The sequence below is a fragment of the Montipora foliosa genome, chromosome 13, assembly GCF_036669935.1.
Source record: "Montipora foliosa isolate CH-2021 chromosome 13, ASM3666993v2, whole genome shotgun sequence".
Taxonomy (NCBI): domain Eukaryota; kingdom Metazoa; phylum Cnidaria; class Anthozoa; order Scleractinia; family Acroporidae; genus Montipora; species Montipora foliosa.
Genome location: NC_090881.1, coordinates 38,698,478 through 38,726,112, shown reverse-complemented (window position 1 = coordinate 38,726,112; position 27,635 = coordinate 38,698,478). Strand labels below are relative to the sequence as shown.

The window sequence follows — 27,635 nt, the reverse complement described above, 5'->3', positions numbered from 1 at the left end:
CCGGGAATTTTTTTATGATTTTTTTACTCGTGTCCACACCTGTCATTTCTCCAGGACGACAAACATAAAAGTCTCATTCAGAAAAATTTAGTTTGATGATCTTGCGCGATTTTGAACGCGAAAAGATGGTCAAAAGACGTTCAAAAAATGTCCTCAAAATAATGTCTCGCACGCAAAATATTAATGTTTATCTTCATCACTAACCTCAATTTCTCCATGTTATTTTCTGGCTGCCGATCTAAATTTGCTCGAAATTGTTTTCCCGATATTTTTCCCATCCTTAAGCAAAGTTTCGCCGAAAGAATTAATTTCGAACAGTCCATAAAAAGCAATTATGTTTGCACATACAAGCCACATAACACCCTTTAATAAGGCGGCCATTTTCTTATGCCTTGTGAGGACCGTTGTATATGACCTATTCAAGTTTCCAGCATGATACTTGGCAGATGATTGGCTTATTCTATTCACAATTACCACACCAAATTTGGAGACAACCAGAAGTAACACAAAATTTTCGTGACGCTTGATTGTTGACGCCACGCGGAAGTAGGGACAAAAATATGCAGTCTTCAACTGGATTCGAACTCATGACCGTGGGGTTGTGTGCACTTGTTCCACCCTCTGAGCTATCAAGCGTAATCACAGGATTACCAAATTGTAGTTTTTGAGAAATTTACGTGTGCCGACACACCGATTCGGCTAACTTAATGTAGGGAATAGAACGTTTTGTTCCAGGTATTTCCTCATCATTTAATGTGAATGCTATATTATCATGCAAATGCAACACACAAAGAACCTTACGCCGGAGAGATTTGAATTGGTTACAACATCGAGTCAGCGAATTGGTCTGTTTATCCCAGATTGCACGAGATAAATCATGTGATTTCTTGATAATAATATAAATCAAGAGAATATAAGGTAAGTGAGCGAATTCCCCGTATTTGGCCCTATTTTGTTGAAAATTATTTGAAACGCGTCATACTGCGTGGGTATTTCAAAGGCCACACCTTATTTGGTTAATGGGTGAGAAAGTGAATCGCGCGGTCATCTGTAACAACAGATAAAAAGAACCTTCGCGATCTAAAAAATAGAATTCGGAACAGGGGGACTCAGGGATTCGTAGCGTGAAGTGTCAGCCGTCTCCTTGCCCAAACTCGCCAAAAGGGCGAGGCGGGAGAGACAGACTCTCTCGCCCGCCTCGCCACTTTGGCGGGTTTGGGCGAGGAGACGGCTGACACTTCAGACTAAGGGGTTCGCTCTCTCACCACATATTTTCTTGTATACATGCAAAAATTATACTCCGTTTTCCTCTTTAAGTTATTGTGTTTATGTGGTGTCATGGCTCACTAATCCCGTGTACATTATTTAAACGAAGGGAATTAAAACGTTGTTTCTTTTTCAGTCCTAACCTGTCTGCTGTGTCGTTTTGTTGGCCTTTCGCGACTTTCGTGTCAATCAATTTAATTACAATTTCTATTTGCACTCAATTTCAACTTTCTGCACTGTTTGGTTTCGAATCGGATTTCTAATGCTAAGGTTGACTACTATTCTGGCTTAATTGAGGACCTTGCATCTTGGTGATCAGCGGGCAACCTCCTTCCCAGAGTTTCTCTTCTCTGCTTTCCTAGCCGTTAGCGACAAAGGAGGCAGAGAAGAGAGACCCTGGAAACAAGGTTGATCAGCCGATTTTATTTCGGACTGTGGATAGGTTACTTAGCCACCTCTCATCGCTAACCGCCGCTTGGGGCGATCAGCTGATCGGTCCAAGTGGTGGTTAGTGATGAGAGGCGGCTCTATGCGCAGGCTTTAAAATACTACACAAGAGAGCTGAACCGAGCTATCCTCCTTCTTCTGACGTGGATTTAGCCGAGAGATTTTCGGATTTCTTTAACAGCAAAATTGTAGATGTCCGTAATAACCTCTCTACTGACGCTTGCGATTCGACACCTTCCTTCTCAGACTCAGTACACTGCCCTTTTCAGTTGACCAGCTTGAAAGAGGTGTCAATTAGTTGAACAAGTGAAACATCTTATCAAGGCTGCTTCTATAAAGTCGGGTGCTTTGGATCCAGTTCCTGCGTGTGTGCTCAAAGTGTGTCTTCCTGACCTCCTGCTCGTGATTACTAATATGATCAATTTTTCGTTGGACTGTGACAGGAACTGTTGCTGACGTTCACAAGGAAGAGCTGTTGATCCCTTTATATTGAAGGCAGATTCTGACTTACCATGCGAGCAGTTGCTTTCTCCTTCGCTTCCCGAGAGAGACACCACTGCGTGTAACCGTTTTTTTTAGATTTTCCATCGAACATGTGCGAAGTACGTCACGCCCCAATTGATGCATTTGACATCACTTCGTACACGGATCACTACACAACAGGCTCGCCCAAACGCAGCAGTTACGTAGCTGAATGTATGCGTAAGCGCCAAAACAAGTTTACTAACTCTTTAACCGGCCTTTAAATTATTCGTTCTTGGCGTCCTTTTTCGACCGGTCTCGAATTGACTGTTTACCCGTAAATTAATTAAAAAGTCTGTTGCTCATCAGTTAAATAGTTATAAGGCCTTCTGTCAAGGCAATGGCTATTCGTACGGGACCCGCACACCGACCTATATTAGCTATTCATACGGAAGTCTTATAGCAACACAGTTATTGAAAACTTACCGTTTTAAAATGAGAGCCGCTATTTATAAGCACTATTTGAAATGGGTGCTTAAACTCAAATGCGAGAAAACACAAGGCAGGTCAGATGGCCGGTGACATCGAACGAAGGAGGTATTTCGGGAAATTAAACGGGCATCGATGCCGTTGTTTGATAGCTAAACTGTATGAAAAAATTAAGACGAGGTAAGACTTTCCGAGTGTTATTTAACCTGTAATAATCCTTTTAAGAAGATTCCCGTATGAACAACAAATATAGGTCGGCGTACGGGTTCCGTACGAACAGCCACTTGGTTCTGTAAATGTGTAAATCTTATTTGTTCAAGTATAGTTATTATTGATTTGTACTTTGGTTGGATGTGGCCTTACCAGCATTTGTTATAGTTTTTGTTTTGTTTTTTCATTTTGACTTTCTATTGCTGTAAAGCGCCTGTGGACATTAGATTATCATTATCATTATCATTATCATTATCATTAATAATAATAATAATTTAATAATAATTTATTTACTTATAACGCGCAAGTATCAATTTACATTTTCACCTGCGCGGAACTAAATCCATTAAAAAACCTAATTGCAATTATATAATATAACTAGTAACTAATGATAACTAATAACTCATTACTCATAACAATTAAAATTATATGAATAGCATAAAAACTGGCCTTAATATCTAGAGAAGAATTGTATACGTCGTGTAAGCAATTAAAATATTTAAGGAAATGCTTCTCTAAAAAGATGCGTCTTAAGTGCTTTCTTAAAAGATGGTAAAAATAATGAACTTCTAATATTAAATGGTAGGTTATTCCATAGTTTTGGAGCGGCGACTTGAAATGTGCGGTCTCCAAGAGTAGTATATGTTTTCAATTTTTCTATTTCTAATAATTCATTATCATTATCATTATCATTATCATTATCATTTGACTTGTTCCCACCCAATGAGAAGGCCGAAATTTACGTGCATGTTATTATACCCGTAATTGGGTGAATGTGTCAGAGAGCATATGGAATTTCATATCTTCTCTATCACATATAGAAACAATAATGAGAAAATTCAAGAAGACATCCACGTTGCATGGACAGCGTGAAGAGTATCAACTTACATAAAACATCGATGACAAAAGGAGCACTTGACGTCTGGTTCACTCCATTGGAAGCTATGCATTGATATCTCCCAGACTGACGACGCGAGATATTGACAATGGTGAAGGCATTTCCTCGGTCTAACACTGCTGTAGTCCCATATTTTGTCCAAGTGATGTTCGGTAGTGGGTTTCCTGTTGCATTGCAGTGTAGCACTACATCATCGTATTCAAAGACAGTTTTGTTCGATGGCGCCCGGTCAATTTCAGTGGGTCCTGGAAACAAGATCATGAATAAGCCACAGTCGGTCTTGGTTTAAGAAATTAAAAGTGCAGCAAAAAAACCCGAGTATAAGAACCTAAAATTTATAAACTTAATTGCTTCGCTAAAATGTTCATTTTAAACCCCCTTTTCATAAGAGCCCATTTAGGCTAAAATTTTCAATAGGTTCTTCTTTTACAAAAATGAAGGCACATATAAAAATACAGGAAAAATATTGTTTAAGTTTCAGTCATTGAGATTCAAAGACTGAACTAAAATGCATGCTAGTACTTTGGAAAGATAAATTTACTGCATGGTTATCATCTAAACTGAATTCTAGATAATAATTTAATATTGAGCACGATACAGCAGTTCCTATTCCATATCTCATATGCCCTGTTGTGATTCTTTGTGCTGATCGCTAGTGCTCCTATCAAATTGAGAACCTATTTAAGAACCTACATAGCCTGAAATCCCACAAAACACCATTTCTATAACAACCTACTTAGGCTAAGTTGGAAAAATCTAGGTTCTTATACACTGTTTTTTTCTGTATTTCCGTTGTGGCCGTGGAAATGTCGAGCAACTCGCGAAGGCCAAGCTAAATTGTGATAAAGATTGGTCAGTCTGACAATCATTTTCTATAAATACTTCATGTTAATCAAACCTCCTTAAAGACTGGTTTTCACTTGGGACGCAAACGTAAGCACGAGCAACACACGCATGCGCATTTACTTGTTGATAATTAGTGTCTATTGTTCTAAGAGAAGGCTCTAACAGACCATTTTACGGATACGGCGGCCATTTTGAAATCCATTGTTTCAAATAGCTATTATGGGATTCTAAGGGGGCAACTGCATACTAATTGCCCCCTTGGAATCCCATAATAGCTATTTGAAACAATGGATTTCAAAATGACCGCCGTATCCGTAAAATGGTCTATGGATAACAAGCTACTGAGTTTGCGTATGCTTCTTGTTCTTATGTTTGCATCGCTAGCGAAAACTAGGCTTAAAAGACAAAAACCATTGCTAAAAGATAGGGGGACCTAATCTCTGCTCTGAAAGCGTTTGTTCAGCCTGATTGGACGGGAGATCTTTTGAGTGAGAACATTGCACAACTCAGAAGACGTTTCGCTTGCTGAAGGTTTTTGACTTGGATATTTTGACCTGGAAAAATCAATTTCGCGATTTGTCATTTTGAAGGGAGCTAGATTGCAACGGCATACGACTTGAGAAACCGCTTGCACCAACTGTATTGGACTACAAAACGCTTGAAATGTGTTCTTTATGCCTACTGTACGAGCAAGACAAACGAAAGTGAAACTTACCAGCAAATCCTGCGATGTTTGATAAAGCAGTCAGACCAAGAATCCACCATTTTACTGGACTTCCCAAAAGAAAGATCATTTTCGGTGCAAGACCACAGCGCGAATGCTGCAATCGAATGAAAGCGCCGATGTGCATTGCCGTTCAGAGCAAGGTAATCTTCATGTGACGTCATCGCCGCCATTTTGTTGGACGAAAACAAAAGGTCTCTCATTAGCCTCTTTTGTTCGTCCACCAGCAATTGCACATTGTAACGTTGTTATCTGCCTGTAGAGATTGGCCACGGTTATCAATTTCGGTGTCAAGTGCACTATTTTATGATAAAATAATTGTTATCGTAAAATTCGTTAAAAGTGACGACTTTCTGGGTTGAAAAATCCCGCAAAAATTGCAAAAATTTAACACTCGAAGCTTTACTAATTGCTCAAGACAATCCTTCCGAACTACAGCATCATATCCACGAATTAATAAGAAATACCGAAAGTAATTTAAATGCCGCCAAAGAATGTTAATATCACTCAAAATGTATATGATTGGATATCCTTGAGAATTTTGTTTTAAATTAACATTGATTCCACACGTGCGCTCGCTGTAACGTGTATATATAAGGTGTCTCGAAATTATTCTCACAACAGAGCATTTGGAAACAAAGCAATTTAAGTTCGACTGATAGGAACACATCACTTTGCATGAAAGGTGACGACACCATGTACTGGAAAAGCAGGCATTTTGATTGGGTTTGCTACGGAAAGCAAACGGCATTCTAAGTAAGGTAATTATACGATTGGGACTGGCTTCACGTAAAGTTTTAACAGCCTTTGAATTAAGCAGAAATGACAAATAATAAAATGCTGCGCTAGAAATGTTACAAAATGATAGCGTTCATGTGTAACTGACACAAGTTCAAAATTATGCTTAGGCTCCTCTCACGTACTGTGCCACTTAAGTGTGAACAATCAGAAAGGTTCCTTTGCATTTTTCGTCACGGGTGCCATGTTGGATGATACAAACAGCAGAGCTCTCATAAGGCTCTTTTGTTTGTCATCCAGCATTTTCACATTTTGCTATAGTTGTGTCCCAAGAGGTTAGTTGCATACCGCCTACAGGTATATAAAAAGAAATGAACTCGCCAATCCTTGCTTTGCCAACCTTTCGCTATTTAATTAAGCACCACCAAGAGAAAATGAGGGGACAGAGAGGGAGGCTCAAGGCGTTGGCCGGGATATGTTATGTCCACGAAAGTTATTTTAGACGAGCGGAAGTCTTAGTTCTAGGGGAAGTCTGTCTTCCGAGACGTCCGCATGCAGTCTTGCTTCGCTCTCAGGTTCTTAGTGAAAAGAGAAAATGATGGCGTACGTGGAAGGCTTATGAATATATATTTTCTTTCAAACATCGGACCGAGGTTGGCCTGCATGCGGACGTCTCGGAAGACTTCCGCTCGTCTAAAAATAACTTTCGTGGACATGACATATCCCAAGGGCTGGACCGGGAGCCTCCTTCTCTGTCCCCTCATTTTCTCTTGGCACCACCCATCTTCTAAAAGATCCGTGACGTCACTTCCATGGTGACTGCCTGTTTAACAGAATTGCTGGGTTCTTTATGCCTGAATCTTGAGGGAATAGATAGAACATGGCTTTTAACACTAAGAAATGCTCTCTTTTGAGGCGGCGTAACCAGCCAAAGTACTTGAGTTAGACCAACCGAAAGAATTTCGTTTTGACAAAAAGATGACTCCAAAGGAGAGAAAGGGGCTTTAATTCTCTTACTGACTTAATTGGATTGGCCAACCCGGAAAGAACGACGTAAATGGGACCCATTAGTTTTTTTTGTTTTGTTTTATGAATCAATGAATCACAATGCTGTAGTACTAATACCTACAATCCTAGACAACATCGTCATAGTGTGACATTTATAACTTTTATATCAATATCTATGTGGGGGCCCCCCTCCCTCATACACAATTTTGAAAGACGGTTGGGTTATTTGCGCCTGTTCCCGAGCAACATTGGGGTGGGGGGGGGGGGGGGGGGTTTCTTGGTCTTCTCAAGTTAATGGTAAAACAGTTCAAAAGATAGGAAAAGTCTCAATTCTTTTTATACCCAGGACTGCAGACACTTCAATAACACGTCATACCAAGAACACACTTTCCCAAGAACCTTTCGGGGTAGACTTTCTCAAAGTCCTTTAAATTATTTTCCCGCCTCGCGATCTCACTTCAAGTTCGCTTTGATTTCACAATTGAAGGGATTCGAAAGGACGACTTCGAGCAAGACTACCTTCAGGGATATATGCTTCACCTGTGCCGGAAAAAATACAGTAAGTACAAGGTATTTTTTTGAACTGCAGTTCAAGCAAATGTTTGTAACCGCTGCATGCGTTTTATTCTTATTGAAACTTAAATGGCCCAAGTCAAAGAATTTTTATATGAACAAGATCTTGATCATTGAAAAATTCGCGAAAAACACTGATTATAAGAGAAGAAAAGGTAAGTGGGTAAACCGGAAAAGCGAATCCTTAAGGGGGGGGGGGGGGGGGGAAGATCCTTTACTACAAAACTATTGCCATGGGGGAATTCAAAAGGTAATCTATCGCGTCCCTTTTACTCCACGATTGTCCTTTTTGGCCAAGTGTGTACTTTGAACACTCCACCCTCTGTTTGGAATCACAACTATATTTGGTGAGTCACGCGACCAAAACAGAAATAGCCGGAGAGCTTCCCCTTTGGCTGAAAACTATAGCAAAGTGCAAAAACACTCTAATGTAAAATCTGCAGCATGGATTTAAGAAAAAAAATTCAGTGAAGTTATGACGCCATAAAGCCTCAGTTTGATAAATTTTGTCGGTTTTTTGTGCAAACACCATTCCCATTCTACAGATTATGAACATGGATAATATGGTTCCGTTTGGATGAAAAGAAATCACTCCTTTGTTCCTTTTCTTTGGAGTCTTTTTCGTTTTTTTACATTGAAACGCGCAGTTGGGGACTGCGCATGCGCTATGTAACCGAAGTGATGTCGGGTATTCATTCAAAACGTTATTTCAAAGATCCCTCGTCATAAGCAATTCGCATGGCCTGAAATTTGCTCTTGACTTAATACAGTCCTTAGCAAGCACTGTCTTTTCGTGGTTAAAGGGAAACTGCGCTCAATACAGAATGAGTTCAAATCGAAGGAAATTCACCCTACGAGCAGAGCCTCTTTAACACTCGGCATAGAGCGAGACAAAGAGGCTCTGCAGAAATCGTGTCAAGTCTTTTGAGTCACCGCAGCTCAAGTTTCTGGGCTAGTCACTCCGGTTAAACCGGCTTAGGCAGCGCGCGCATCATATTTTTGACAAGGTGAAGGTCAAAATCGAGCCTTCGGTACGAAAATAGCAAGAAAATAAATATGGCGTCTAGGAGTGCGATCGAGACTTGGTCTGGGTTTGAAACTGTCTCCAAGCTTGCTTGCGCATACTCAATAAAGACTGAACACGATTTCTGCAGAGTCCTTTCTTTCTCGTCGAGTTAAGAAAGGCTCTGCTGGCAGGGTGAAGGAAATTATATTTACAAACAAATTTGTTCGAAATTTGTTTTTAAAATACGCGTCAGGAGCCCATCAAGGAGAGCCTCTATCTCCACTAATTCCTTGAGTCAACCCTTTCCCGAGTAGATTTATTTTAAGAACGGCTTTTTCCCGCGAAAAGTATCCTATTTCTGTCGAGTAAACCGTGTGGATAAAACAATGACTGTCATCTCTCTGTTTTTATTGTCTCTTCGAACTGAGGGCGTGTGAAACTTTCCCTGAGAGGCGTTCTAATAATAGATCTACTCGGGAAAGGGTTGACTCCAAGGCCAAGTATGGGGGATAGAGGCTCCCCTTGATGGGCTTCTGCACGCGTTTATACCAAGAAATGTGAATTTTAAAATCGCTTATTTTCGCTTTCAAATTTCGCGGGGGAGCCGCTTATTTCCCTTTCGTAAACGGTCGTTGCCATTTCTCAGAACGGTCGATGCCATTTTTTAGCTCTGAATTACACTCAATAGGTCTAAGAACTCAAAAGGTTGCGGTTACCGGGAGTTTTGTCTCGCTGGTCATATGAGTTAGGGTTCGAGTAAGAGTTATTTTTCGGGTGAGGGCTAAGAACCCGAGTTCGAGTCTTGAAATTTTCGGACTCTTTTTTTCCTCCAGTTTTTCTTTTATAAATGTTTTTTTTTCCTTTTTTGTCTTAATTTTTGTTAATATTTTTTCTTAGTTTTTTTCTTTTAATTTTCTTTGAAGTGAAGTGTGTAGTCGACTGTTACAAATGGCATCGACCGTTTCAAATGGCAACGACCGTTCTGAGAAATGGCAACGACCGTTTACGAAAGGGAAATTTGCGGCGCAGCCATCTTGAATAAGTGTGACGTGTTACGGTTGCGTTATTGTTCTGACACAAAGGGCTTTTGTGTAACAACAATAGGGCAACCGTAACACGTCAAAAGTATTCAAGATGCGGCGCCCACGAAATTTGAAAACCTAAAATAAGCGATTCTAAAACTTATTTATTTCCGATTAAAACACTTTCTAAAAAAAATACTTTAGACTGACTTGACTGCAATAGTTATTTCCCGTGATTTAAAGTTATTTTTTGTTGAAGTTCCCACTTCAACAAAAGGTTCACCCACCCCCCCCCCCCTCCTTAAGTCGCATTTGTGCATTCTCTATTTTCGAATTCCCCATAATACACTTTGTTTGCCCCCCAAATTTTGCATAAACCATTGTTTTCAAATGCTCTTGGGAATAAGCAGTGTCCCCAAGAGCATTTGAAAACAATAGAGAATTGACAATAAGGCAAAGCACGTACTGTTAAATCAGGAAGGCCAACAACCGATAAAGTTTCTTTAATCTTGAAATTATCCATTTGGTGCATTTATGCACGCATTTTTCGTATTTAAAAATTAAAAATTAACCATACCATACATATACATCACCACAATCTTAATATAATTGTTCATGCGATTATTGGGATACAATTAACCTGAGGTTATTACATTACTGAAGCGCCGATTCTCAAAATTACACAAAAATGGTTTCTCGATATTCTGACACAAAGTTTATGTCACTCGTTCTAATTACCACAAGTACTTTCTAAGAATTCATAACTTAAGGCCGGTTTACACGCTACGATTTGTCGGCCCGATCTGTCGGCCCGACAGTGTCGGGGCGCGAATCGTACGTGTATTTTGACACCCGATCTTAAGGCCGATTCGTGAAAACGAAATCGGCCCGATTCAGAAAATCTGTTGCAGTGCAACAGATTTTTGTCGAGTCGGGCCGACACTTTCAAAGAAGCCGACATGTCAATCAAAATTTTGAGAAAAGAGCATGCGTACCAAACAGAAGCAATCAAAATGGCGGACATGAAGACTCTGAAGAGGCCAAAGTCGCGCAGTTTCCAAGAGAAAGAAATCTCCCTGGTGATAGCGGAATGGATTAAATATCCGTGTCTATATGACAAGGGGATTAAAGAGTATCATGGCAAGAACCAAAGAGAGATTGTGAGAACGCATGTAGCCAAATCACTGAACGTAGAACTTGGATATGACATAAGTTGGTGAAAAGCCCCGGCTTCGGTCCGATGCCAATTTTTCACCCAAGTACATCGTGTTTTCCTTCTTCCTCTCTTTTTGATTCTTAATAATGCTGCAGCAAGTAACAGCAATGACATTGTTGCTGCTGCTGTTGATGAATAAAGCGACCAAAAACCGTTGTGCTCGTCAGCCATTTTATTTTCGCCGTAGCATTCTCTACGCATGCGGAGTAAAACACCGCTTTAAAAAAGAACGAGGGCTACTAGACATTTTTCACGTCGGGACTGACGTCGGGCCTTAAGATCGGGTGTCAAAATACACGTAAGATTCGCGTCCCGACACTGTCGGGCCGACGGATCGGGGCGACAAATCGTAACATAAATAGACACTCGCACGGTGGCTTCATATTTTCTATCCTAAGCCAGCTCTCTAAGGCCTTTAAGGGAGAAACTTCAGGGCTTTTTAACAATTTCTGCACTTTTCATGAACTTTGATACTGCCGCGTTTAAATACGTTATTGTGCAACCGAGGAATTCTTCTTTGAAGAATTACAACATTTACCGACATTTATAATTTGTATTTAACCTACAGAAGCTACACACAATATACAAATGAGCTTGCCGTGCATAAAAAAAAATCTATATAAAAATATACTGCATAAAAATTATTTTACATTGCCATTTCAATTAACGCCCCTAGCAATAACGAAAAACACTCCGAGGAACTACACGAGTTTGTAGCCATGAATATAACGACAGACCCTACAGTACTGGTTAACCTAGAGTGCCGTTTCTTTATTTTCCACTTCATCGTGGGTTTGGTTGGCAGCTTGTGGCTTCATTTCAGAGTTCGGGGTTTTTTCCGGAGGCAGGGTAGCTTCTTTCTCAGCATAACCTGTTTTTTCGTAAGACGGGGCTCTTTTAATAGGAGGAAGAGTTGGTGGCGAAGTGGCCACTTTAGGCAGGGTAGCTTCTTTCCTAAGAAACTGTGTGATGTCAGCATAATCTGTTTTTTCGTAAGACGGGGCTCTTTTAAGAGGAGGAAGAGTTGGTGGCGAAGTGGCCACTTTAGGCATTTCTTGCTTCTGAAATTCGCCCAAATCTGCATAAAATATTTCCCCAGGCTTCTTTTCCTACAAAATGCAAACACATTTAACATCCAGGCAGCGTGCCCAACAAGTCTGCACAACTTTGTTGGGTTGATTACTACAAGTTGTTGGTTCGTAACAACAACCTCGTTCCCAGACAATAAGAAGAAGATAGAACCTGGAAACGAGGTTGGCGTGACATTCACAGAGCGCCAGATTTGCGAGTCAAACTGAGGACGGCCCCACTCGATTCATCATGCTTTGCAAATAGTACTTGACAGTGAAATGCTGAAAATAAGCAATTACATGTCTTTGCCACGGAAGAAACACCAAAGTCTCCTGAGGAAAGGTATCGAGGCAGTCCAAGGCCCAATAAATATGCTAGCTAAAGGAAGTAAAGCTGTGCCACCAATGTGGCGCGTGTTCGATTCGTAGACTTGGCGTCATATGTGGGTTGCATTTGTTGGTTATCTACTCTTCTCCGAGAGGTTTTCCTCAGGGTACGCCGGTACACCTTTCCTCAAAAATCAACTTATGATTCGATATGATTTTTGTACAATGTCCCCAATTAGTAGCACGGCGCTAAATACACTTGACACTTAAATAAAGTTCATCATCAAGTCAAGTGGTAAGAACATTAAGAGTATCTTGAGAAAAGAAAACATTGCAGCATCCAAAAACCTTAGTAAAATGAAACGTGGTAAAGCCAAAAAGATGTACGTGCATGGCTAACAGAAAATGGGCAAGATTGACACGGTTTTCATTCAAGAAACACATCCGTATTTTAAGAATTACTAGCATTTTAAAGAAACTATTTGTTGAGAACACCACTATCAGGTGCTAGTTCGTCAGCAGAGGATGCGGAGATGAAAGACCCTGGAACGAGGTTGGAGTCAGTAAGTGAAAACGTCTCTCCAAACTCAATGAAATTAATGACATAGTCTCCTTACCAGAAGATAGCAATTTGGTAACGGGCTGGCCTTTGGTTCAAATCCCTTTGAATCCCTAGGGTTATCCCGTGCCCCTGTGGTACATTTTATCAATACAGGGGCTGAAAACATTGGCTCAGAACTAAAAAAAAATGGCCAAACCTAATGGTACAGCAAATACAAAAGCCCTAGATGGGGGACATAATAAGAGGATAAGGCTATAGGACACTTTCAACAATACCATAATACTCTCTGTTTGCCCTCCAACATTTTGCATATTCTATTGGGACTTAAATTGGTCCCAGGAGAAAATAAAGACAATGCTTATGCAGAATTTTGCAGGGCAAACAAAGAGTATTATGGTTAGGTATTTTTGAAAGTGGCTTATGCTAAGCCTGGTCCAACAGAGCGTTACCACATGACGTCACGACGGGCATGATGGTGTTGCAAAACGAAGAAATGGCGGCCATGATGGTGTACCAAACTAATTCTCAGGGAATTAACTCTATTTTTATGCAAATCCTGTCTTTTGTTTCAGTAATCCAATATGGCTGCTGGTCACGTGAGTGAAAATGCTCTAAAAAGGGAACAGCTGTGTGATGTCTGGTTCTCTATTCTTCTCAAAAGGGTTTTCTCTTTAGGGTACTCTGGTTTTCCCGTCTCCTTAAAAACCAAGTTTGATTTGAGTTAAATTGACTTGATTTCTGTGTACAATGTCCCAAATAAGGGCCCAAGCGCTACAAGACTGGCCACTTAAATCTGGTTCATTGTTAGATCAATGAGTACCGGCCGGCATACCTTCTTTGGTTCTTCGACCCTGTCATAAAGATTCTTGTCGTACGTCTTCTTTTTCTTTTTCTTGGATTTTCCCTTGTCAGTATTTACAAGAGGCATTTCTTCCGGCTCTTTCTTTTTCTTCTTCGACTTGTCCACAACTGCGTACGTGGGAATGGCTCCTGCTTCTTGCGCCGGCTGCTTTTGTGCAGCAGAAGAAACATCAGTGCTATTGGCGGAAGGTGGTCCCGATTTTGCATAGGCTCCATTAACTCGAGAGCAGGGGCTATCCTCTTGTCTGAAATAAAATGGCTTTCATACAGTACAGCTGTTCATACATTTTATGCCTTGAAGAACCGGTTTGATCTGGGAGCACAAGCCACGCCCAGTCGAGATGTCGAACTATGACGCAACCCCTTCAATTGAAATTGTTCAATACTTTTCACCAGAAGACAGTTTAAACAAAAAAAAAAAAAATAGAAATAAAAACAAAACAAAAAAAAAAAAAGAAAACAAGGCAGTGGGCATGAGGTTAATTTGAAAAGCTTGGCGGCAAGTGAATAAAAGCCAGACTGTATATAAAAAAGACATCATTAGTTACAAGGCTTTTGCTTATGCCATGGAAACCATGGCCGAGGGATGAGTCAATGTTTTCACCAGAGACATTGAACCAGAGTTGAATTCACTAATTGCACAAATCCCATAATACACCTCTTTTACCCCCCAAAAATCTGCATAGGCATTGTTTTCGACTTCTCTTGGGACATTTGTGTCACAGGAGAAATTGCAAACAATGGTTATGCAAACGTTTTGTGGGGTAATAGAGGTGTATTATGGGATTGTGCAAGTAGTGAATTGGCTGTTGAAATACTTACCGATAAGCCATTTCCGAGATATGATTTATATGTAATCATATGAAATTTTAAAAGGAGAAAACATCGCTATGTAAACAAACGAATTCTCTAAAACCTTAGTAAACAACGTCCAATACTCCCCAAGATTGTTAGGCTAAATTCACACATGAAGGAAAAGGACACAGTGAAGTATGATTAATCAGCGTTTATTAAGCTCTAAATAAGATTGGTTACAATGTTAGACTAATCAAAAGCAGCAGTTACCAAATAGCATTAAAGACAATAAAAAATGTGGCAGACCTTGAATGGAGAAACTAGAACTTTTTTCCAGCTTTTCAACCGAGTGCACTATGGGAAAAGGGCACGGTTTAGCATTGCACACACACACATATGTTTCACGGTCTCAATTTTCTAGGCAAGGTCTTTTACTGATGCAAAACGTTTCTTAAAATTCGGGCCTTCTCCAACACCCTTCATCTTTCTGGTACATATTCCATCGGGGTTCCTAAACGTTTTTGCCGAATCATTTTTAGGGCAGACGAAATCTCTCTGTATCTTGAACCTATGCTATTTCCAATTTCTACACGTTCACGATAATCAGCGTTTCAGAATAAGCAGATTAGGTATCAAAGGTAGCTTTATGACGCAAGAAGTTTTCCTGACTTTTACAAATGGGCCCTGGGGCCCGTTTCTTAAAAGACCCAAAAGGTTTTCAGGCCCGAAAAGCAGCCTACAATCCCCTTATATTCTGGAAAGCTGGTCTTTTAATCTCTTTTCAATACAAGAAAAAACAAAACTTTTCATGCCTTGCAACCTTCCGCTTCTGAAGATACAGAGGGATTTATGTCACCCAAAATACGCGAGAAACGTTTCGGAACCTTTGAGAAAAGGGCCCTGGTCTTTTATTCTTGATGACTCGAACGTTTCATTTGAAGCTCAATTTCGAAGGTTACTGCCACATAGTTCACCCTGTTAAGCCTTAATCTTCAAATCAGCTTGTTATCAGCAGGGTTACGTAATTAAGATACTGGGTTAAAATATGAAAATCAACATTACATGGTTGCGTTAACTTTGTTAACCTTGAGTTCGTTAAAAAAGATTAAAGTAAATATTAGCAGACAAGATTAAAACAGCGATAAATATTAGTTTCACTACAAATACAAACATTGTCCTACAGGCTCTTAAATCTCGAGGACTTGTCTTTATTTCCTCGGTCACCGTTGAGGAAGAGAGCCACTCTTGTTCATAAACGGGTTACTGACTGGGCATGCGTTCTAAGGCGCGTGCATCAGTCAGAAGACAATTGTTTATTTTCGGTGCCTCGAGTCCTGTTGACTTCCAAAAGGATGTTTGCAAACAACCTGAACAGACCAAACCACTAGTAGTGAAACTGATTTCCCACTGCTGCAAGACAATTTCATCTTGCCTTACCCTACTCTCACCATTATTTTAAGCATGCATATTTGAGTACATGTCATAGTAAATAAGAAAAGCTATAAATAATATTCATGTACACCATTTCTCTACAATAAAACCTGAGAACATTTTAAAACGTTTCACAGACATCAAGAGGAATTGATTGAGAGGATGAGCGACAACGTCATTAAAGCTGAATGTTTTTATTTAACGATTCTACAAAGCTCTTTTTTAACTTCCTCAGAACAGCCGAGCTATTCCGTAATGCTGTGGAAAGAAGAACAAGAAGAAAAGAGCAAGCACAGAGCTGAAATTGCCCCCATTCCAAATTCCTATTTTTCATACCCCCTGGAACTTATTTATTTTAAGGTGCAGGATTGCAGAGAACGTGGAACCAAATTAACTGAGAAATGTAACTGAGAATGCAGACACTGGCCATTTTTTGGTTAATAAACTCTATCGTTAAGAGGAACTCTTCTGGGCATTGTCACCATAGATCTTAAGGTGCCATTGTGGGTCAAAACACACTGAGATTAAAAATACTCCTCCCAGATCAAACGGAGTTAAACGTCCTCGTGATCCTCTTCAAAACCTTCTAAAATGTTCTCATATCGCTTTCTACTATTAATAAAATTTGTTGATGTTTTGAACATCGAACTCTATGATAATGAACAAAACTTTTCAAATGTTTCTCAACTATCCCTTGGAATATTCTCCAGAAAGATTAAAATTGTTTTCTACCAAATCGCAAATGTTATTCTATATCAATGATGTGAATATCGCATAAGGAAAAACGAAATAGTAGAGTAATGATACCCTTAACATCGTTAAGAACTCATCAGGCGTATCAACAAACACTACTGTATTTTAGTCAAACAGCTAAATTCTACAAGAGTCCAGATGACGCTAAAAATGCATAAGAGAATGCAAAGTGCAAGTCACCAAATTCTGTGGAGTTACTAGCCACAAACAGGTAACTTACAGGATCAGTTAAGGCTTGTTTTTAAAGCCAGTTGAGTGAAAGTGAAAATTGCTGGTGATTGGCCCTGGTTTTCATTAACAAAGAAATCAAAATATGTGTTACACTTAGCACTCGGACGAACTTCATAAAGTATAACAAAAAGAAAACAAAAATGGAAAAAAAGCTCTCAATTAAAAAAAGGAAAACCACCAAGAGAAGACTTCCTCTAGCTGCCATGATGGTTTGGGCAAAAAGGACTTCAATTAAAGAAATCTAATATTTGTAAAGCAAAGTCTTGTGGTTTAAGACAGAAACTGTCAAGGCGTGCAAAGCAAATTAATTTTTAAGGCTACAAAAGCTTCGTTTTGACAAAAGAAAACGAATTGTCTTTTTTAAATATCTCACGATAGATGGTTTAAATACCTCAATAAAAAAGGCTTTTAGTTTAAGCTTATCATGTGTCCATCTTAAGTTCATCGATATTGTGCAACCTTGTAAACTACAGCTTGGAAATGTAAAGCTAATTTAGGTAAATTCTAATTAAGGAGCCACTTATTTCTTTCGTTCCTTTTTCCACTTTCCCGAAATTTAAATATTACGTTGTACCTCTCATAAGCATGCATGCTACTGTGCTGTGCTTCTTAAATAACGTTATTATGCTTCTTATTCTTGACCTATACAACATAACTGCATTTATCTACAAGCAGTTCCCCGAAAACGAGACATAGCTCTACCCACCAAGCCTTGGAGTGAAAGCAAGATTGCTACGAAACAAGCTTCACTTCAAAGTTTCAGTTCTGCTGATTCAGTATAACTTCTGTATGGCCCATTCTTTTATGTGACCATAGGACGTTTTCAGTTTCTACGCACTCTCCGAACGAAAAACGCGAATTTGTTCTAAAATAAGTTCACCAACAAAGATTTATGTCCAGAAAATTACACTTCTACGATTGCCCAATGTTAATACATTGCAAACCTCATATGGCGCAATCCGTCTGGACCAAATTAGGCAAACATTAAAAGTGCACGTCTGTAAGTTCGTATGGTGGACGTGCGTGACATGATGCATCACGCGTTTAGCGGAAGTCACCTCTTCCCGAGATACTTCCTCTGGGCTCTTCATTGACCCACCTTCCGCCATCCTCATATTAGAGAAACCAAACAGACACCAGAGAAATGATTGCCCAAGTTCCCAGACCAATTATGGGGCCACTGAAGATTAGATTTCAAATACAGTTTACACTTAAAAACCAGCAAAGCTTGTGACAAAGCACAGTCAACACAGACTTGTTTCCGCTCTTAGGCCAGGTCTCTAAGCCACGGGCTGTAACCATTTCTGCAGTATTACCTTACTTTGATACAGTCATGTCTAAATACTTTGTGCAATTGAGACGTGTCAGCTATTTTAAATATAAGCATCGAGTGATTTACAATTGTGCTTCCTCTATCTAAAAAAATAAACGATGAAAATATGCTATCTAAGTGGCCTTATAAAAAATTAATGTTACATCACTAATTTAACCCATTCCTTCTTGAGAGTGGGTTAACAGCATCTAGGGCCACTCAAAAACTATGTACCCTTTAACTGTGCTTTCATTTTTTCTATCTAACGACTACGCAAAACATAACTATATCAGCTTGTACATTAGCTGATGAACACTGATAGAACAGTACACGTAAACCTACATTGGCGTTTCCTTGTTGTCCACGTCATGCTGACTTTGGTTTACACTTTGTTGTTGCATTTCAGAGCCTTCATTGCCTTCCTTTTGAGGCAATGTGGCGTCTCCCTTGAGAAACGCTGTGATGTCAGCATATTGCGTCTTTTCGTAAGATGGTGCTCTTTTCAGAGGAGGCAGAGTTTCTGGTGAAGTGGACACTTGTGGCATTGCTGGATTCTGAAAGTCACCTAACTCTGCATACAAGACTTCCCCTGGCTTCTTTTCCTGTAAAGAGCAAACACCTTTTAACACCACAGACACCATAGGCAGGTGACTAGGACATTACATTTTCATGCAGTAATGCACGAAGTTGAAATTTAGCCCTTTGACCAAAAATGTTTGCTGACCCCAAGTTGACAGCATGTACACGAAGGAAACAAACAAGCCTTACATCAATGCCACAGAGTATTAGTGCAATTTTATCGTACAAGAGCTGGTGCAAAAATTGACAAAAACAACTAAAATGGTGGTAGCGTTAAGAAGAATTAAAGGTGAAAGCCTAAGAGGAGTACACGTATGCATAACTCAAAAGATCGTCACGTTGTTGTCGTTGTCGTCGCCATTATCATTTTGCTTGGTGTAGTTGTTATCTCCAACCATGATAGAACGAGTTTCAATCGAGTGTCGTAAAACCAAAACCAAAGTAATTACTTTGGCCAATCAAAAAAGGACGAAGACAATCCGGTAACCCAATCAAAACTCGAAGTAATTACAAGTAGTCGACACAAAGCGCGGGAAAATGTGCACGCTCTAGCCACAATTGGTTTTGGTTTCACTTCTGATGGGTTGAAAAAATGGCGCGAGAACTTTAAACCAATCATTGAGTAAAGTAAATGCAAAACCAAAGCAATTCGCTAATTACTTTCGACACTCAATTGAAAACCGCTCTATACCACAAAGGACAGACCACAACAACAGGAACTCCATGCGCTACGTTTGCAAATAGTGTGTAGGCTGTTTTACTCCCACAGGGTTATAACCAATAGAGAGCTTTAGATTCTAAAACGAGAACGACTACGAGTACGAGGTTTTCTCATAGAACTGTGAGCGCGCTGAAACCAGCGTCATTTTGGCGGGAAAAAGTAAAGGTGATACCGTCGTCACTGTAGTACGAGGTTTTGCAAAAATGTTGTCCTTTCAAAACAGGTCAACAACACTGTAGCAGCTGTGGCATTTTTCGATCAGCATAAAGGCTCAGTTACCAGCAATAAGAATAACTGAGCAACCTCTACTGCTAACAAAGAGTAAGATTAAGCATACGGGTTACGTATTTTCGCTAAAAACGGGCAGTCAAAACTCGTACTCGTTCTCGTCCTAGAATCTTAAGGTCCCTATTGAACGGTTGTGAGACGGGGTCTACGGGATATCGTCCTTATCCAAGAAGACTAGAGAGTTCAACAAATTCAGTAAAATAGAAGGTCATCCTAATTTTAGGACTACAGTTTAGATTACCATCACTTGTCAGTTTGTGAACGAAAGTTGACACATGGCTCAAAAGGGGAAAAAGTCTTGTCATATTCGAAAATATGAATATCATCACCCAAACAGGAGATAACGATTTGGTTATACGCCGGTGGTTCAAATTTGCTGGCAACACTCTTTCCCTGAACAATTACCGCTCCAAAGCTTGGAAAACTACTGTTGGATTAAAAAAGCGGACTACCGTACTATACTCAAAAAAAAAAAAAAAAAAAAAAAAGAACAAGAAACAAAAACAAATCACCCAGCTATAAAATATCCGAAAATTCTGTCTCACTGTAATTGGTAGATATTTCTGGAATGACATTCCCCTTTCTACTCGAACTAAACCAAACAAAAAACACTTTAAGAAAGACCTGTTCAAATTATACTTTTCCCAATACTAAATAACCAAATGTAATTGTTTTTCTCAGACTCGTGTACTTTTCACAATATTGCTTTTTATTATACACATTATTATGAAATACCAAGTGAGCTTTCACGCGAAAACATGACTTCTTCACACGTGAAAAGATCACTCTTGCTATGAAATGCTTTAGTATTTCATTGGAGTTTATATTACATGGCCGCTTGGAGATACGAAATTTCTCGTCTCGCGTTGAAGATATTTCATTTTTCAACACTCGAAGCGAAATTTCGTATCTCCAAGCGGCCATGTAATATCCTCTATGTAACAGTTATGGAGATTAAAAAAAGGAAAAATCAAAAGCAAAAATAAAAAACGTTAAGGCTGAAAAGAAAACCTAGAATAAAAACCAAACTAAGCATAATGAAATAAGAGATCGTCAATAAGAGAAATCTCTGCTGACGCCTTTGTTTAACATTGCTAACACTTCATGTCAGTAACACAAAACTTGACTTGAAAGAGAAAAGAACTTGTTAAACTTTTGGCTTTGATAACCAGCTGTAGTTGTTAGCCATCAAAAACTGATAATCTCTTAGGTGGGAAAAGTGCTAATGCTCCCACACATTTTTTTGTAAAATTTCGAATTTTCAAGGCATCATCGCTCAGAGATCCAGCGGTATATTGCGTTCAAGTCTTAGAGATAGCTCATTATGCAACACACTTTCAGTACTCAGAACTTAACCCTTTCCCTCCTAAGAGTGACACTTATAGATTTTACTCTGTCTAACGCCAGACGATTTTACTCGTCAATGGGGAGCCCCTCAGGGGTGAAAGGGTTAACAACAGCTAGATTCACTCCGAGACTATGTCCCCGTTAACCCTTTCCCCCCCTAAGAGTGACACTTATAGATTTTACTCTGTCTAACGCCAGACGATTTTACTCGTCAATGGGGAGCCCTTCAGGGGTGAAAGGGTTAATTCTTGGCTGGCTGATTAGAAAACGATAGCTTTGTGCCGATGAGCTAAAAAAAAAAAGGTAAACAAAGACTTCCCTAGTTGGGCGATATCTGAGTTAAAGGAGTACCAAAGAGCATACCTTTTTTGGTTCTTCAACGTTATCATAAAGATTCTTATCATCCGTCTTCTTCTTCCGTTTCTTAGATTTGTCCACGGAGGCGTAAATAGGAGGCTTTTCTTCCTTCTTCTTTTTCTTCTTGGATTTATCCACAACTGCATAAGTAGGAATGGCCCCTAGATCCTGCGACTGCTGTCGAGCAGCACCCTGGGTGCCACTTGCAGACGGCGGTCCCGATTCTGCATATGCCCTGTTGACTTTAGCGTGGGGGCTATCCCCATGTCTGGAAATATAACGAGTTTCAAAGTTCCAAAAAAAACCAATACTTGAGCACTCTTTATGCGCTGAGGTTTAAAGTGCCTGGGTGAGCCACAGCCAAGAATTTACGCGCCGAACTTCGGCGTCAAACAAAAAGGGAAATAATTAATTCGTACCATGAACACATGAAAAACAAGGCTGAGCTGGAGTAAGGTAAATTGAAAAGCTTGGCTGGTGAACTAAACCAGAAAAGTCATAATTGGCCATCAGACACCAATGCATTTTCCTATCAAGAAAACAAAGTTTTACAAGAAAGGGAAGTTTAATGAAAGTGACAACGAAAACTAGCCAAGCATGGGGTCATGCATATACAACATCTTACTGAATGTTTAGAGCCTGATTTTCAAAACCTCATCTGTGAACCTTTTGTTGACCTTCAATTGACAAACTAAATAATAACTTTCCTTGAGCGTTCTTCTTTCCTTGCTCTCTTCTTTTACCAAAAGACTAACAGGTTTACATAAGAATCGTGTCAAACTTGACGTGCGATACCGATGCTCCCAGCTGCGTGGCTTCATTAGTTCATAGCTCGGTTGGTGCAGCATTGGTGCAGCATTGGTGCAGCATAGCTGCAGCACCGGCATCACAGAGATCAACGGGTTCGAATCCCGTTCAAACGAAAAGGAATTTTTCAGGTGTCTACATATGAATTGCTTGGATTGCCCAGATAAGTAGGAGGATCACTTCTATCTTTCGTTTAAAACAACTGCGTTGACAGCGAGATAGCAATCGTAGGGGGTGTTTACATGATACCGGTACGAGTTTCATTCTGGTACGAGTTCATCCCGGTTCTTACTTATCGCTCTGTATTTGTTTACATGATACCGGTGAAAAATCTCATACCAGTACAACTCATACCGGTATGAGTTCATCCCGGTAGTTGTACCGGATCGAAATTCTCATAACGGTATGAAAAGTTATACCGGTATCACATAAACGCTACATTGACTCCCATTCCGGTACGAGTCGTCAAGTCGTGGTGGATTGGGACTATTGACGCATGCGTTGTATTTCTAAATATTCGTCAAGATGGCGTCCGGTAATCGATGCGTCATCCCTGTGTCAATAGGGAGCTTTAGCAATGACGACGGGAACGGCAACGAGAACGTCATGTAAAAACATAAATTCACGTTATTGCGATCACTTCGCGACTATTCTAAGCCTTTTAATATGACAAAGATGTTTCAGTCCCTCAGGAATGAAACCGTTACGAGCGGTGCTTAATTTTGGGGAGAAAAATGAAAATTTATCTCCAGGTGCTGACGTTCTCCATAACACTTCATACTTGGTAATTTCACGTTGTTGCTTTGCTGACGACGGCAAAGAAATGGACAAAAATGAAAAACGCACGTGCAGGGCGTGCAAAGCTATTGTTTTTGCCCACTAAATATGCAAATTTGTGACGTTGTCGTTGCCGTCGCCGTTGTCGTTGCTAAAGCTCCCTAATATTTGTGTCGTCCATGTAAACGCGGTATGAAATTGACAACTCGTACCAGAATGAAACTCGTACCGGTATGAGATTTTACATGTAAACACCCCCTTACTTAACCGAATTGTAAATGTTTAGTTATAAAAACAAGCGATACAAATGAAGAACGACGTTTCGACCGTTATACAGTCAAGTTCAAATTCATGGATAAAAAAATTTTATCCGTGAACTTCAGTGAAATTGGTCGGAACGTCGTTCTTCTTTTCATCACTCGTTTTTATAACTAAATATTTTACTAAGAACTTACTACTTCGAATTGTAAATGGTTACAAAAAGGGGCATTTTCCCCCTTTGGCAAACCCGACGTCTTTCGATTAACACTCAGTTTATTAAAAGAAGTTTCCGCTAAAAACGAATTGGTCACAATGGGATCTTATTTCGAGACAGCTGATCTCAATTCTTGAAGTACTTGCAGAGTAAAAACTTCACGTCTCGAGTATCACATCCGACGCACGTATAGAAAATGTAAAAATAAAATAACAATGTTTAAGAATTTTGAAATATATTTCGCTCTACGAGCCTCATCAGGCTCGAAGAGCGGAATATATCTCAAGATTCTTAAACATTGCTCTTTTATTTTTACATTTTCTATACGTGAGTCGAATGTGATACTCGAGACGTGATGTCTTATTCTGCAAGTAGTTAAAGTTATTCAAACGCATTCATAGCCTCGGCAATTACTATTTCTTTAAGATGATCTCAATTCCAGTAAAGAACTAACAGTCAAAAACAGAAATGAAACCATGAATCACTGATTGAACTCTTTTAAAACAACGTCGGCTAGGGCCAAAACAACGCCAGAAACCAATCATGTTATTGGTTTAAGGGCAACATACGTGCTGCACGTGCTGTACATGCGGCACGCATTTTAGTATGTTGTGTCGTCGTAGTATGCAGAACATCCACGGGAAATAAAACAAATTGAAGTTTTTTAAGAGAAACGTGAGCATAAAACAGTGAACAAAATGGACTAATGGAAAAACAGTAAAAATAGCACGAAGTGAAGTGAAGTTTTCGTTGCCTAATGGCAATCACGTAGAGCCTGAATAAAGCGTCCAAGAAATCAGTTGCAAAAAGAGCCTTAGAAGACTCAGAGTCGCTAATTTCGCCTTTCTGTCATATCCCTGTTGAAACAACCAAGGCATATTGCAAAATGTGTGCCCCAGTGGTTAGGGCTCCAGTGGCTAAGACCCGTTCTGTGATCACTCGTTGAATTTGATCTAGATAGCCCCTTGTTCAACTTATCGGCTACACTTTTAATAGCCAATGGTTTTCTTCCGGCCAGTTGGGATTCTTAACAGCTGTTATTGTTGCACTGTTCTGTCGTTTCGTTCATTGCACTTGAAAAGACCCTATGGGATGGAGTGCTCAATTATGTATTTTGGAGTAAGGGTTAATCAGTAATACTTGACTTAGAGCGGTTTTCAAATGAGTGTCGTAAAACCAAAACCAAAGAAATTACTTTGGCCAATCAAAAAGGACGGACACAATCCAGTAAACCAATCAACACTCGAAGTAATTACACGTAGCCGACACAAAGCGCGGGAAAATGTGCACGCGCGAGCTACGATTGGTTGTGGTTTCACTTCTGATTGGTTGAAAAAATGGCGCGAGAACTTTGAACCAATCACTGAGTGAAGTAATGCAAAACCAAAGTAATTATCTAATTACTTTCGACACTCAATTGAAAACCACTCTAAGCACTTGGTGAAATTTCCTTTTTTTATCAATTACTGGCAATGGGTGTGGTGTTCATCCTCTAACTTCCTTGCACTGAGTTGGAACCAACAACAAAAACAACAAATATTAGCACAGAAATAAAACATTAAAACCATTACTCACAGGCTCTCCTCGCATTCAGAGTTGTGAACTTCATGTTATCAAAGCAGGGTATCATTAAAGAGAAAGAAAGAAAATAAATTAGTAAATTATGGTCATCCGGGATAGTGCTCGTTTTGGTAAGCATGAAGAAGTGCACAAGAATGGCGAAAAAAGTCAATGAATGATTTACAATACAAAAATTGACAACAATACAACACTTTATTTTCTTATGTGCCACATACACTAGAAGTAATACAAACTCGCTTAAATGTAATAAACAACAACAACAATAATAGTAGTAATAATAATAATAATAATAATAATAATAATAATAATAATAATAGTAATAACAAATGAAATGCATTTCATTCAATAAGTACAGGAAATCATATGAACGCGAGTGCACTTCGTGATTTATAGGCACGAGCGATGTTTTGGAAGTTTCAAAACATCACGGAATGCACGAGCAAGTTCATACGATTTTTTTATTTATTATATACTCAACAAAATCATTCCAGCGCTTTGCTTCCATAACAACTTCCGTATTTCCTGTCTCTTATAAACTCTTTTGCACTGCATAACCTATTTATGCATTCGTCATTGACCAATTACAAACGCGATATTTCGTTGATTATATAATATGTATACACTACATAAATACACGTCAAAAAATCGAGGGGAAACAATCGCAATTAATCTCGTACGCCATCCACCCCTCTTACTTTCATACCAAAAAGGCATTTCCCAATAAAACGTTTCATAATTCAAATAAAATAATCGCAATTTCCTTATTCAATGTGCTTACTCTTAATAACCTCGCAACTTTTTCAAGATCATCCAATCCTCATATTTTGAGAGGCAAACTGTCGCAAAGTTTACTATTAGACAACTTATAAAGAGGCATTCTAGATGAAGGTGTAGGTTAAAAAGATAGGATAACCCATGCCCCAAGCTATACAAATTATTTTAAGTACTTTCGACAGCAATCACTATGTTGTCTTCATTGATCCCCAATTATTTGAGAAATATCCGTGACTAGCTTAATTTTAAAATTGACCAACATTAATTAACAATTACTCGCCGAAGGCGAAGTGATTATCGGTGAATATTCACCTCGACTTCGTCTCGGTGAATATTCACCGATAATCACTGAGCCTGAGGCGAATAATTGTTTTAGTATAAATACACAGGTGATTATTTCAAAAAAGAAAAAAAAAAAAAACATTTCAACGCGAAATCATGTTCACTTACAGTGGCAAAACGACTACTGGCAGCCATTTTGTCCGTCGAGGTGATTATCGGCTGATAATCCGAGATAGCGAGCCAATGAGAGCGCGCGATTTTGTATAATCACCTGTGTATTTATACTAAATATCATGAAAGGGAGATGTGATCCTCGCACTAATCTGGACAATTTAAGCATTTGTCTCTTATAGACACCTGAAAAAATTTCAGGTAGCTTCAATAGGATTTGAATCCATGACCTCTGCGATGCTGGTGCAATGCTCTACAAACTAAGCTATGAAGCCATTCAGTTGGTAGGGAGCAGGTCAATTTGTTGAGCTCATGTGTTTCTGTGAAAGAACTTGATGAATGAAATAAATCAGTCCAGATACGTGCCATGATCACTTATCCCTTTCACCTATAACCCACACTTCAAATATATACGTTTATTAACTATCATCTACACTGAACGAAGCCTTCGAGAGAATGGACAAGGCCAACTTTTCGTCAACTGCGATACAAGCAATGGACATAAATGGAAGGGGTTCTGGTATCAAGGGAAACAATCATGCGCGATGTTGCAGTTGTAGGCCAAAACTGTATTCCAAACACCTATCGGAGCATACAGGAGCATACAGTGATGTGCGAAATGAGTTTTGGAACTTTCAAAAAGTTATGCTTAAGAGCCTCCACATACGAGGGAAGTTGTTATTGAAGATTCTTCCCACTCAGCAACTTAGTTGAATCAACAACTGTAAGTATCAGGAAAAGCGTTTCCACGAAGGAAACGTTTAAAATAATGTCGAGGATAACCGGTACGTTGCGTTTTGCGGGAGCCTGGCAAAATAGCGACAAGGAATGAAGAACCGCTGATTTAAGAAATCTTTTGCGTCGCCACAAAATAAATACACCTCGGTAATCAATAACTTGCTCAAAGACGGGAAATAGAGTTGTCCAAAGCAAAATGGCCGCGTTGTCATCGATAACTAAAGTAGTTTTTCTTTTGAAAAAGAAAAGTAGTTTGTTGTCGACAGCTTGATTTTTCGCCATTCGCGGTCGATAACTTGATTCAAATACATGTACGCGATGTTTTGTCACCGACAACCTTGGATAACAACTTGACTCGTCTATGGAAGCCCTAGGATTTACTTCATTGATTCGTACAGATGCTTTATGATGGTAATAATTAAAGAGGAAAAAAATCAGGTGTAATAACATCGGTGACAAGAGAACACTTTGTTGCTTTTGCTCCTTCACTT

The 27,635-nt window shown here is 39.5% G+C and overlaps 2 protein-coding genes across 4 annotated transcripts in view; both read right to left on the bottom strand.

Moving 5' to 3' along the window:
• LOC137983182 (hemicentin-1-like) overlaps nt 1-365 on the bottom strand; it is a 43,733-nt gene extending 43,368 nt beyond the window's left edge. For both annotated transcript variants that reach the window (XM_068830360.1, XM_068830361.1), the window contains exon 1: nt 205-365. The gene's annotated coding sequence lies outside the window, so the exon portion shown is untranslated. The remainder of the gene's footprint in view (nt 1-204) is intronic.
• A 9,812-nt stretch (nt 366-10,177) lies between these two features.
• The window catches only part of LOC137983187 (hemicentin-1-like), a 93,471-nt gene continuing 76,013 nt past the window's right edge, over nt 10,178-27,635 (bottom strand). For both annotated transcript variants that reach the window (XM_068830368.1, XM_068830367.1), the window contains 5 exons: nt 25,174-25,201; nt 21,546-21,807; nt 18,590-18,849; nt 13,697-13,970; nt 10,178-12,014 (listed from right to left, as the gene is read on the bottom strand). In XM_068830368.1, the coding sequence (XP_068686469.1) occupies nt 11,661-12,014; nt 13,697-13,970; nt 18,590-18,849; nt 21,546-21,807; nt 25,174-25,201 (1,178 nt within the window). In that variant the 3' untranslated portion in view covers nt 10,178-11,660. The remainder of the gene's footprint in view (nt 12,015-13,696; nt 13,971-18,589; nt 18,850-21,545; nt 21,808-25,173; nt 25,202-27,635) is intronic.